Source organism: Corapipo altera, unplaced genomic scaffold (genome assembly GCF_003945725.1).
Source record: "Corapipo altera isolate COAL_440 unplaced genomic scaffold, ASM394572v1 0, whole genome shotgun sequence".
NCBI lineage: Eukaryota > Metazoa > Chordata > Aves > Passeriformes > Pipridae > Corapipo > Corapipo altera.
Window position 1 is genome coordinate 10,560,019 of NW_020884872.1, and position 13,895 is coordinate 10,573,913.

General features: G+C 39.8%; 1 protein-coding gene across 5 annotated transcripts in view; it reads left to right on the forward strand.

The window, feature by feature from the left end:
- The window catches only part of TAB3 (TGF-beta activated kinase 1 (MAP3K7) binding protein 3), a 44,369-nt gene that overhangs the window by 16,288 nt on the left and 14,186 nt on the right, over nucleotides 1-13,895 (forward strand). For 2 of the 5 annotated variants that reach the window (XR_003526552.1, XM_027636522.1), the window contains exons 2-3: nucleotides 8,764-8,952; nucleotides 11,835-13,287. Coding sequence is in view for 4 of the 5 variants with exons in the window: in XM_027636522.1 (XP_027492323.1) it covers nucleotides 8,851-8,952; nucleotides 11,835-13,287 (1,555 nt within the window). In the remaining variant the exon portion in view is untranslated. Of the gene's footprint in view, nucleotides 1-8,763; nucleotides 8,953-11,600; nucleotides 11,676-11,834; nucleotides 13,288-13,895 lie in introns of those variants that run through there. The other 3 variants (XM_027636538.1, XM_027636529.1, XM_027636550.1) reach the window with 3 other exon arrangements.

Below are 13,895 nucleotides of genomic sequence, written 5' to 3' on the forward strand. Positions count from 1 at the left end.
CTCTTCCATATATGCAGTTTTCCATAAAATAGGAATCTTTGATTCAGTCATTTCATTGAATATAGAATATTTTCAGGGTTTGTCATAGAAAAACTCATCAGAGGCTTAACAGAGAAATTGTACTAGTCTGTTTATTTAAAACTTGTTTACAACACTACTACAGTGAGACATCACAAGTTCTGTGTGGGTAATCCAAATTACGGTTTGGTTTTTTCTTTTTTTTTTTTTTTTAGGTCTTCAGGCATTTTGAAACTTGTGGCTTTAGTGAATTCCTACTGATCTGAACTCCTGCAAAATTACATACAGTGTTTTGTTTTGTAGAATTGTCTCATGGAAGGACTGGTTGTGTTTTGACCAATGTAAATATATCTTGGGAATAAAACCTGTTCCAAATGTACTACAAGCGAATTCAGTGCGTGGCAATGAATTTGTGATGCTGGAGCAGGAGCTAATGCTGAGGATCACTTTTGTAGGAGCTATCAAACATATGTTAGGCTGGAACAGTAATAAATTCCGGTTGAGCTGGTCGAGATTCATACTGGTGACCTGCAGATAACTTTCCATTCATAGAAATACTTGGAGACATTTCTTCTTCAAGAAATGTTAATCTCATGCTTCTGAGAAGGAAACTGTCTGGAACAAATTGTTTATTAAGCAATAATCCAGTATTTTTGCAGCTGGTTTGCTCAGTTTCCCTCTAGTGTAAACCTCAGCTTCTAGTAGTTGTTAAACCTGGAAACATGAATAGCAGACTGTACTTTAAAATGAAGAAAAAGCTGAAGTTTATGATTGGTGGATTTGCAGTAGACTTTTTCCAATGCTTTGTAGTGTGTACTCAGTTTCATGTTTTCTTGTATCCTTTCTGGCTCATTTTGATTCCCTAAATGGGATGTAACTGCCAAAAAATTTTTGCATCATCATAAAACTGCTTTTAGCAGGGCCAACGCTGAAGTTTATGAATTAGGAAATCGGACAGTGTGCTGTTCACTGCAGGATTTTTCCCAACCACAGCCAGTATTTCACAAACAGTCAAAAATCATAGATCATATGCCCTGGTAAGAAAACCAGTTCATTGTCCTCATAGCTTTGGGTACTGTCATGATACTTGTGGTCACCTCAGGATTACCTGTGAGTAGTACAAACTCACTTGTGTTTGCAGCTTTGGGTCCACCTGCTGTTCTGCAGAGCCCTTTTGGAAACTGGTACTCGAGGCATAGTAGCATCATTCCTGAGCAATCCCACTGCCTGGAAAACTTACTCTTTTGTGACTTTGTTCTGTTGCTCATTGGAGTGAGAGAATCATAAATTCCTAGAGAAGTATTTACTAGAATGTGATGCAGCCTCACAGAGACATAGATGAAGTTACTTGTCAGCTTTACTTTTAGTTTCATTCTGCTGTATACCTCTTTATTGTGGTTCACATCACCTTCCTACTACCTAAGGGCTTTATGAATCTTGTGATCATTTACACAAGACTGTTCATCAGCAGACAACTTGCCAAACCATGAAGTTGTGGTTTTAGTGACGTAGCCAGTCATTCAGAGCAGTGCCAGCAGCATGCTGAGCTCAACTTTAAATATTGACTGCTTTTCTTTTGCTTTGTTGAACTTTGTCTGTATGAACTGACAAGGTGTCTTTAAATTCTGTTGTTTCTTTCTTATCCTGTGAAGCAATACAGTCCCAAAGCTGTGGGATGGATCACTCTGTAAATAAAGAAAACTCCAGGAAATGGGCATTGTGATTTCTGAGGGGGGAGAGTTGTTCTTAGCTATATATAATCCTAAAAATTATTTTAGTTCGACTGTTGCAGGGAAAAGTAATCCTTGTTTTTCTGTCATATATTTCATGTTTAGCCAGAGTGAACGTGTGACTGAAGATGGTTGTGAGGAAAAATTGCTCTTGGCGCTGTTATAACACTCTCAGTGTTTAGTTTCTTGTGTTTCTGAGATTTTAAGATCATCTAGCTAGCAAACATTATCAAGGTGTCACTGTAAAAGCATTTGCTTGCCTTTGCCTAAGGAGCAATCTAAAGTTTTAGCTGGATTGATGTGAGTATTCTGACATTTGTGGGATGGGTTAATTGGTTTTGTTTAACGGTTAAATAAATGGAAACTTAGTGTACAAAATTGTTCTCTTCATTATTTCCAGTTTTGGAATGAATATATTGTGATGACTTTAAAGCAATTACAGCCAGTTTAATGTTCTACTGCAGGCAGACCCCTTTGAATTTAAGGTAACAGTGGCTCCAGAGGCTGCTCAAGGATTAGAGGTGGGATTACGTGATTGCATCTGCAGCCAGGTCATGTGCTGGGCATGTTTACAGGGTTATAATTGATGCCTGTTAAATAGCAGGTATGTGTGGGATGGGATGTTGAAAAGCATGTTTTTGTGTAGTTAATGATTTGTGCAAAGAAACTCAGTTTGAATCTTCATCTTCAAATGTCATGGTTTTATGCAAACTTTTTTACAAAATTGTTACTATTTAAGAGCTTTTCTGCTATGTGTTTGCAGTCATTGTAGGAAGCACCACAATAATTACACACCTTAACCTCTACTTGAGTAGTGAAATACAGTAGTTCCACTGCTGTGTTTGGGGTGTGATGATACAGTAATGTAGACTTTGGCTGAAATCATATCTATTTGTTAAAACCACAATATTAGGTAAAAACCCAAAGATACTAATACTTAGTGTAATGAAGTGCTTTCTAAATATGTCAGCTGAGCTAATTACTCTATTGTCTTCTCATGTTACTATTGGCATGCAGTGAGTTTTATGGAGGGTATCCCAGCCTTTGGAGGCATGTAACCAATGCATCAGTGGAGACGTAGATGATGTAATCATATTGGTGACAAAGAGCTGCTGCCTGTAATCAGTTTGGTCTGTCACAGTTTTCAGAAAAAATTTTTGTAGAAAGCAGTGTTGTCTGCGTGGTTGGCAAGTGATGTGGAGTTTGAAGTAAAATTTCAAATGGGCTTTTGCTGGTGGTACCTGCAGAGCTCAGCTGACAGAGCAGCTTTCTTGCAGTGCCACAGCCTGGTCAGTGTCTGACTCCAGTGTTGACACTGCTTGGCAAAATCCCATTGTGATTTAGTGCTGTTCATACCAGAACAGCTTGGGTTCTTGTGTTCTAAGTTTGCATCAGTTGAAGGTGTCTTCTTGTTATGGCTTTAACTGATGAGGTGGCTTACCTGTGCTGAAAAGAGGGAAGTGGTGTTCTTGCTCCTGTATCTCTTTCCCCTTTTTACCTTTTCTTCATAGAATCATAGAATCAGCTGGGTTGGAAAGGACCTGTGAGATCATCAAGTCCAACCCTTGATCCAACACTGCCTTGGTTACCAGACCATGGCACTAAGTGCCACATCCAGTCTCATCTTAAAAACCTCCAGGGACAGAGAATTCCACCACTTCCCTGGGCAGCCCATTCCAATGCCTGATTACCCTCTCTGTAAAGAATTTCTTCCTAATATCTAACCTAAACCTCCACTGGCACAGCTTAAGACCATACCCTCTTGTCTTGCTGATAGCTGCCTGGGAGAAGAGATCAACCCCCACCTGGCTCCAACCTCCTTTCAGGGAGTTGTAGAGAGTGATGAGATCTCCCCTGAGCCTCCTCTTCTCCAGGCTGAACAACCCCAGCTCCCTCAGCCTCTCTCCATAGAACTTGTGTTCCAGTCCCTTCACCAGCCTTGTCGCTCTTCTTTGGACCTTTCTTCTTCCTTTCCACAGCAGTGTGATGTTCAGTGGGTATGTGTTGTGCAGGGTAAGCTTACTAAGCTAGTAAAAAGTGTTGGTTTTTGTTTTTAAATTGTTCTAGCAGGTTGAATTATTTTGGCTGAGTTGAGTGGGAAGAAAGATTCAGAAAGCTGTTTAGTTGTATATGAGTGGTAACTACTATTGATCTCACTGTTATTTCATGCTGCCTCTTATGTTGTGACTCTGGGCATCCTTAGAGGACTGTAGCCCTGTGTCCAGATGGAAGTTTGTCTACATCTATTTATCTACAGCTAAATTGACATCTACCCTAAAACGGGCCTTTATTAAGGGGTAATGTCATTCCAGAAATTACCAAAAGTGTAATTCACTGAATGGTTTGCAATTTATATAAGTGTATATAATAGAATCATAGAATATCCTGAGTTGACAGGGAGCCACAGGGATCCTCAAAGTCCAACTTGTGGCCCTGTACAGGACACCTCAAGCATCACACCATGTGCCTGAGAGCATTGTCCAAACATTCTTGAACTCAAGCAAGTTTGGGGCCGTGACCACTTCCCTGGGGAGCCTGTTCCAGTGCCCAACCACCTTTCTGGGTGAAGAACCTTTTCCTGATATCCAACCTAAACCTCCCCTGACACAACACCAGACCATTCCCTTGGGTTCTGTCACTGGTCACCACAGAGAAGAGATCGGTGACTGCCCCTCCTCCTCCCCTCATGAGGAAGTTGTAACTGCAATGATTTCTCTCCTCAGTCTCCTCCAGGCTGAACAAGCTAAGTGACCTCAGCCACTCCCTGTATGGATTTTCCTCAAGGCCCTTCACCATCTTCGTTGCCCTTTTTTGGATGCCTTCTAATAACTTGATATCTTTCTTATATTGCAGTGCCCAAAACTGCCACAATGTTCAAAGTGAGGCAGCCCCAGTGCAGAGAAGAGCAGGACAATCCCCTCCCTTGACCATCTGGGGATGCTTTGCCTGATGCCCCCAGGACACAGTTGGCCCTCCTGACTGTCAGGGCACTGCTGACTCATATTCAACTCCCCATCGACCAGGACCCTCAGGTCCCTTTCTGCAGCACTGCTTTTCAGCATCTCATTCCCCAGGCTGTCTGTACATCTGGGGTTGCTCCGTCTCGGGTGCAGAATCCAGCACTGTCTCTGTCAAACTTCATGTGGTTGGTGATTGCCCAACCCTCTGGGTCATCTTCCAGACTTGAGGGAACAGCATGAAGCTGTGTCAGGGGATGTTTAGGTTGGATATCAGGAAAAGATTCTTCACCCAGAGGGTGGTTGGGTGCTGGAACAGGCTCTTCAGGAAAGTGGTCACAGCCCCAAACCTGCCAGAGTTCAAGAAGCATTTGGACAACACTCTCAGGCACATGGTGTGATTCCTGAGGTGTCCTGTGCAGGGCGAGGAGATGGACTTTGATGATCCTTGTGGGTCCTCTCAAACTCAGAATATTTATGATCCTCTGAAGTGATTTTTTTTTTATTATTACTGTGTTTTGTCTCGTGTTTTATCTCTTAACACTTCACTGCCCAGTTGTTGTTATAAAACTCTTAACAATCAACTTTAAATTGATGAGGCCTGAGAAACTATCTTCAGGTAACCTGTTTTCTGGAAATTCACTCAGGAATTATTGTAGTCGCTCCATACATTGTAATTGCATAAGTGCATATCAGTACACAATTTATAAATTTTCAGATAGTGTATATTGATCTAATTTAGTTTTCAGTTGAATTTAGTTCCTGATGATTTCTATATCTTTATTCAAGGTTATTTAATGCTTCAAAAATGTCAGTAGTGAAATAAGTTTCCTTCTGTACATATTTGGACACATCTGTGGGGTGTAGCAAGACTACAGTAATTCTACTTTTTTTTTTTTCAGTCTTTCAGAGAAGTGGCATTGGTTGATAGATGGAATTGTTAGTTGTTTTCTTAACTTGGAAGGTACACAAATGTCTTAAGGAAAGAAGATTAGTGTTTTCCTGTACATCTAATTTGGGCATGTAAAAGGTGTGAAAAACTGATTGTTATACTTGTTTAGGATTTGAGTCATGGTTTGCATAATCCCCAAGATTCACTAGTGGCTCTTGAGTTCATCTGTGTGTGTTAACACAGCAGGATGAATTCTGTGACAATGTGCTTTGGTTTTGCCTTTAGAACTGCCATGTCTGTGGCAGTGTTGATTTATTCCATCCTCATGAAATACTTTCCATTTGGAGTTTGGGCACCTTCAGCTCATTTCTGAAAATTACAGATCTTGCTTTCATTGTGACTTTGGGTTGTTTTTTGATGCATTGAACTTTCAGTAATTATAAGGCTGGTAATATAATGCACCTCAGTGTGTCCCTTAGCCTGTGCCTGCTGTGGAAGAAAGTCTTTGAAGGATTGCTTTCTCGGTCTGTTGTGGCTCAGCAGGAGTTCTTGTCCAAGCATCTTAGCTGTGTGGCCTGTGCTGTAAGCTCTTGGCTCTGAATAACTTGCTTCTCCGCCTGCCGCGTGCTGTGGAGCAACATGGGAAGTGGGTATTGTATTCCAGCCAGTTTGTGCCTGCTTAAAGTGGAAAATGTGCAGTTGTAGGCAGGTCAAGCAGAATTTGCAGTGCAAAATGCTGGACAATACACAGGACAAAAGGCTGGGCTGCTAGATAATGGCAGTAGTGAGTTTTGTGGTATTGACTGGGAAAAAAACCTGAAGAATTTCCACAGTAGTTCACCCTTGTAATCCAAGGAGTTGTGAATGATTGTGTGTTTGTTCATGCGTCTCAGCAGTAGTTTTGAGTTTCCTTTCAAGGCTCTATATGTAACTGTAAAGGCTGGAAGCTTCGACTCTTCAAAATGAAAATGGAAATTTGTTGTGCATTGCATTGGGAAGTCTGATAAAATTTGTAGTTCGCCAGTAACTGCCAATTACTTTGTATTACACCTTTGCTCACCACACATATTCAGGAAGTGTTGGAAAACATTAAAAAAATTTAACTTTATTTTAAAACCATTGTAGAAAAACATTGCATGTATTGACAATGGATCTCCAGTCTCCTCACCCATGTTATGTTTGAATTTTTATTTGAAGAGAGAAGTGATGCAAAACCTCTTGCTCATGCAAATGAAATTCTTACAATTATTATCTTCTGTTTCAGATACTGTTATTTGTTATTCTAAAGGGGTTTTAACTGCAATTCATTCTGGTAGGGTACCCCTCCATTACTGCATTTCAGCCTCTTCCTCTTGGGAAAAGGAGAGTTGTCTAGAACCACACAGACCTTGCTTACTCTCAGGTTTTCTTTGAGTATTGTGCTGATGGTCTGCCTTTCAGATTATGATGTTTGTTTGTCACTTACAAAAAAAATAAGTTTGATAAAAAATCCCTACTGTGAGTGTAGATAGGAATTTTCAGATGACTCTTGTAGTCAGTGGAAGCTCATTTCCTTTTAAAATGAAAGGAGTGTGCAGCATTACTGCAGTGGACAAAAATGCATTGTGATTATACAATGTAAGTTTATTGCAGTATTTCTTAAGTCACAGCAAGATAATTCACATATCTCACTGTTCTTTAAACTTGTCTCATTTACCTTGAAAAGGTTTGATGTGACAGGTGTAATATTGGATGCTGGAATATGAGGTAGGACAGGGAGGAACCCTGAGCACATGTGGTGTTTAATGAATGCTGGTGGCAGCTGAGAGCTGTCCACATACAAAACACCCAGATGGTGGATGGGACTGGACTTCTGCTGTTCTTACCTCTAAAAGCTTTTACCGAAGTTGGTTTGGTTTTTTTTTTCCCCTAAACCTGACATTTTACTTTTCTTTGAAGAACTGTGTGCTGTTTTCTTGCCTCTGAAAACTAAGAGATTTTCAAAGGGAAGACATGGGAAACTGTTGGAATCTGTTAGTGCACAGAGATGTATATGATTGCTAATCTGTTGTGCTGCTCTGGACTGCTGCTGGAAGTTGAGCTCAGGTGGAAAGCTGATGGGAATACCTGTGTCATGTGCCACCACAGTTGCACTGAGGTTGAGATAAGCATGATTTAAGCTTGGGATTTTGGGTAGCTAATATATTACTTGAACACCGACTCTGCTGGTATCTGACTCTCATTTCCTTTTTGAACACAGCACTGCATTCTTGCAGTTAAGAATTCAACTGAGCAGTATTGTTGGAAAGGCTTTTGAAGCTTAGCAATGATGGATGTGTTAGAAGGGCTGTGTCATGCACCACCTTCATGCAAAGTTTTTGTGAATCTTTGCTTAGATTTCAGCTGCCTTTTGATTACTGCTGTGATCATGAGCCACAAGCGAGAAAAGCATTTGTTGACTCAGACTGTATTTGCCTTCTAGTAGTCTGTGGGTATTGAAATTCAGATAGAATCCTTTTGATGTGGAATGCAAGAATCCTGAAATGGAAAGAGGGCTATTTTTGTCACTAATCACAGTAGTATGAATTTAACAGGTGCTTTACAAAAATATTAAATAGATTCTCACCATAATCTTAACAAGAACTCCTTAAATTCTGTTTAATTCTTGTTATGTTTCACAAAATTTGCTTCTGACCTCTTGGATTTCTAGTGATGTAAAGACAAAAGAGTTTAAACCCTATTAATAGAGGAGTATTTTGGATAATTGTGCTACTTAGTTTTCCAACCTGTTATTTCTAACATGTTGTAAATAACAGACATCTGTGCTTTGTGGTAGCTTCAGACTTTCCTGCAAACTGTTCAGGGTATCACTGGGACTAAATATGTAACAGTTCCATTTTATGTGAGTCAAATTAATTAAAGTTATGTGTATGTGGTACGACAATGAGACTGAGTAAAGACCTGATCTAGCTCATTCCAGTGAAATGTCATATAGGACGTACCTGTGGAACAATAAGTGTTTTAATTTAAAAATGTGAGACATGATTATTCCTACTCCTATGTTTAACCTGTTGTCTCTCTTGATAGCTAGATCTAAAAATTGAATACAGTAGTTTTTCTACACATGCAGTTTGGGAAGGAGGAAAAGTTATGATGGCTTAAAAGATAATTGTTTTGTTTCTTACAGAAAATGCCAGAAGCCTCAGAAGACCATAATCACTGGAAAGCCTGTTGACTTCCATTCTTTGGTAATCTGGAACATCATCCATCTGGCATGGCGCAGGGCAGTCAACAGCTTGACGTGCAGGTACTCCATGATCTCCGGCAGCGTTTCCCTGAGATACCCGAAGGGGTGGTGTCTCAGTGCATGCTTCAGGTATGGTGCAGTCTGGCTGTTGTGTTTTAGAATGAAAACCCTTTTCAGTATTACACATGGAGCACAGATTTGCATTCCCCTGGTTTTATTTGAAAAGATTGGAAGATTCCACTATTTGCCTTTCTGTCCTGTGCTTTAGGGACAAAACTTTTTGTCATTCTTTGTTTAGGATTGTGATTTTCTGGTTTTTTTCCAGTGACAGTTTTTCCTTGTCTGTGCAACCTGCAACTGTTATGCATATGGGGAATAAGGGAAGTGGTTAATGGGATATTTATTGATGATGGCTACATAAATAATATACTGAAGAAGATTTTAGCAAACAGTGACTCTCCTTGGAAGATGAGGAGCTGGCCTTAACTAGGAATCTTAAGATTTTTCGTCTTCATGTCATCTTTCTGCCACGGCTCTCCAAAGGTTTAGTTTTACGTCTGTGTTTCCAAGTCAGGTGGTGATAGTTCTTCTCCCCCCTCCTCCTCTCCCTGCCTTTTCCTTTCCATTTTGTCCTTCCATTCTTCATCTAAAATCACATATAAATCATTTTGCAAAGTAGTGGTCATCTGGGAATACCTTCAGTTAATGGGAAGATTCAGGAATGGAACAGGAACATAAAAGATCTGTTTTGGCCTTGTGGCCATGGCTAACATAACAAAACTGTATTTGCATCCTGCCTGTCCCTGGCAGATGAGTAGGCTTGCTTAGAACAGTGGCTGTAATTTTTACCTTATGTGTCTTCTAAACCATACAAATACAAATTAATTGCTTTCACACAAATGTAAAGCAGGGGAAACCCAGTAATTTAAAGCTTTATTTGTCCTGACAGTCATTTCTTCTGCACTGTTAAGTACATGATCCTTTTGATGAACTGTGTTTGTCATAGGCTCTTTAAACAATAAAATGAAAGAACCCTTAATGCTGCAGAAGCATATGGTGTTCTGTATCTGTAATAGGGCATTCTGGGTAGCTGGTTAGCATTGCATGGCAAATAGTTGTTATTTTTTAAAGTGTTTTGTTTCCAAACCCACTTTAAAGATGCACGAGTTGGTTTTCATTAACTTTTTGCAATAAATACTCTAGATTTAAATTAGGTTGAGTTTTAGACCTGTCAAAAATTGAAGGTCCTTTGAAATGACAAATATATTCTATACCCTGACCAAGTGACCTAAGGAAGCTGAGGACTCTGTTTATGAAGTTCTGTTTAGATGGCAAGTGACTGATGGTAGTTAGTGGTTAACTTTGAGGTTGCTGTCTTAGCACTGTGGTGCTGATTGGTATTACAAGATCTGGTGCCCACGTATTCTGATCTTAAATTTTTGGTGATATATCTGGATATTCCCACTGACCATTGGGATCTAGAAGGAGAGCTTAGTGTGAAGGGAAGTAATCAGAGAGAAGTATCCATAGAGTGAGAACCATTCATATTTAAGGGCTGGACTCTTCTGTCTTCTGTTATCTTCAGTAGTAAGTCTTCATATGACAAAGTGCTGAATTATGTGTATTCATCTGTTAGTGAAATCATGAAATTTTTGGGAAAGTTATCTTCTCTCTAATATTAAGACTAATTAGCTATTGGTCCCTTAGAAAAGAAATGTAACATGACTTCAGCTGATAGGCTGTTGAAAATTGTATTGCAAGGCTATATGTGTATTATTATTGTATTATGTGTATTAGGTGTATTATGTATAAAAATTTATATAGGGATAGTGTTTAAAATAGAAGTGAAACCATTATTAATGTATATTCCTTAGAATGGTAATTTTAGCACACTGAGGAAGGTGGGGGTGTATGTGTCTATAAATGTGTACAGACTTGTTCTGGAAGAAGGTGCTCTGTCACAGAAGGTACCAATCTTGGATTATATGTAACAAAGTTTGGGTGCTGAGGGTCAGATTGAGTTGAATTTAAAGTAAAATTTGTTTTCTTTAACTACTATTTAAATTAAAATCTGAACCACGTGTTAGAAAGTGGAGAGAAAAAAAATCCACCATCTGGAATGCCTTCTAGTGATTTTATTCCTTTGGAAAAGCCATCATTTGTGTTGTTCTTCTAATAAGACGAGGTTAAGCTAAAATGAGGGGAGAGGGCAAGAAGGGAAAGGGAATTCCCCGTTAGATTTCTCATTTGATTCATAATTTATTGTCTGTATAGTTTCAACTGCTAGAACTGCAGAACAAATCAAACATTTATGGGGTTATTTGGTTTCCTCACTGATGTGTGAATAAACCTTTTTTAGCCTTAAGCTTGAAATTCTTAAAGGCAGTTGAAATTTTGTTAGAATTGTAAGGTGCTTTATGGAATTGGCAGTACTTCTTTAAGCAGTGCTGACTTGGACTGCTTTTTTAAGTCAATAAATACTGTTCTATCAATAAAAGCTGGCCTAAAATGTTGGGCTTTTAAAATTTCAGGTAAAGCGAAATATTCAAGTGGTAAAAGAAAAATGAAAACAGTAAACACTTGGGTAAACATTAAAATGTCATCTGCATTTTTGTTTCGCTTTTCCAGAGTTTCCAGTTTTGATCTGGTTTAATTTGATTTGTGTTATTACTAGAAGTATTTAATTGTACCGACTTGGTCCTTGAAGAACATGTGAAGAATTCTAACCATTGTTTTCCCCAAAAGTGGACTTGATTTTTTTTTTTAATATGTCATAGTGTAGCTCGTGTTACCAGAGCATTTTTCCAGATGCAACGTGAGCTATGTACGACTTGCATACCGTGACTTAGCAGGTACTACCTTTATTTCAAAGTTCCTATGTATGAAATGTTCTCCCTAGTTGTGTTCGAGCTGGGGCTTGGTTGTGGCATCAGCTGAAGGCTTGTTGAACACTGAGCAGTGGCTCTTCCTTGTGCTATGTGACAGTAATAGGTGTCTCTTCTTACTCCTAGAACAACAACAACCTCGATGCCTGTTGTCGAGCCCTTGCACAGGAGAGCAACAAATACCTGTACATGGAGTACCACAGCCCTGATGACACCAGAATGAACAGAAATAGCCTTTTGCACATTAATCTGGGTATTCATCCTCATACCAGCTATCATGCGGGGGATGGAGCTCAACTTAATGGTGGTCGTACACTGGTACACAGCTCAAGCGATGGACACATTGACCCTCAGCGCACAGCAGGTAAACAGCTCATCTGCTTAGTTCAAGAACCACATTCTGCTCCCGCTGTTGTGGCAGCTTCTCCTAGTTACAATCCATTTTTCATGAATGACCAGAATAGAAATGCAGCTACTCCTCCTCCACAGCCACCTCCACAGCCATCTTCCATACAACCAGGAATGAACACGTCTGCTATGCAAGGCCCTCCTCCCACGTATATGCACATACCTCGGTACAGTACAAATCCCATTACTGTTACAGTATCACAAAACCTCCCCTCTGGACAGAGCGTACCCAGAGCTCTACAAATTCTTCCACAGATTCCAAGCAATCTTTATGGGACTCCTGGCTCTATTTATATAAGACAAACATCTCAAAGTTCTTCAGGACGACAGACTCCTCAGAATACACAGTGGCATTCATCGCCACAGGGCCCAGTTCCACATTATACTCCCCGTCCTCTACCTGTATATCCACATCAACAGAACTACCAACCTTCTCAGTATTCTCCGAAACAGCCCCAGATCCCTCAGTCGGCTTTTCGATCGCCACCGGCATCCCAGTGTCCCTCTCCCTTTGGCTCTCCTCAACACCAAGTTCAGCCTCCTCAGCTGAGTCATCAGAGTTCACATGTTTTCATGCCTCCTAGCCCTTCAACTGTCCCACCCCATCCATATCAGCAAACATCCCAGACTTTTCAAAAACAAGGCAGTCACTCTGTGTCGTACCTTCCTCCTTTTGCTGGACCTAGTTTATCCAAAGGTTCCATGAATAAAATAGAAATTACAGTTGAGCCACCGCAAAGACCTGGGACTGCAATGAACAGAAGCCCTTCACCAATTAGTAATCAACCATCTCAACGAAACCAGCACCCGCTGTATGCACCCACTACTCCTCCTTCAAGCTCTCCGTCAAGAGGTATGTCGGGGCAACCCAAACCTCCATTTAGTGTTAATCCAGTATATATTACCTACACTCAACCAACTGGACCTACAGGTGCACCAACACAGTCTCCTCGGGTAATGGTATCTCAGCCAAACCCAACCATTTTTAAAATCACAGTAGGTCGAGCACCGACTGAGAATCTTTTAAATTTAGTGGACCAAGAAGAGCGTTCTGCAGCACCAGAACCTATTCAGCCTATTTCTGTAATCCCAGGATCTGGAGGAGAAAAAGGAAGCCATAAATATCAGAGAAGTTCTAGTTCTGGATCGGATGACTATGCTTACACTCAAGGTAAATGTTTAACCCTGTGAATTGTGGTGTTGTAAAATGCATTTTCAGCTTGATTTTGCTACTTAGTAAGTGAGAATTTTGGAACCTGTACAGAGAAAAGTAGAAATTGCACCAAAAATCATGGAATGAGTTTATTCTGATTTTTTTAAAAAATTGCTAAGTTTCAGTCTAATGCATAAAGAATTTCTGAGGGTCTTAAAGTTGCTATGCTTTTGGTGTTAGAGGACTTCCTTAAAACACTTCAGTTAAAAGTAAATGGTGTTTTCATACACTGTGTGTCTGGTTTGTAAATTCTACACTGAAGAATTGTCATAAATTTACATGTGCATTCTTAAAATTTTTTGTATTTTGTTCCTTATTCAAATGTGTTATAAGACCTGAAGCACTGGCATTTGAATCCAATTTATTTGGTGTAGATTGAAGAATATTAAGTGCAAGAGGCGGGATGTAGGATTGCAGCTAAAAAAACCTTGTCAATACCAATAATAATTTAGTTTTGAAAGGTATTAAAATAATTATTTTGAAGAACTTGATCCAAAGTTCGCTTCTCCCACGTAGAGTTTTCAAAGAGGAGGAGGAGGAGATTGGCAGACAAATTTTAAGATGTG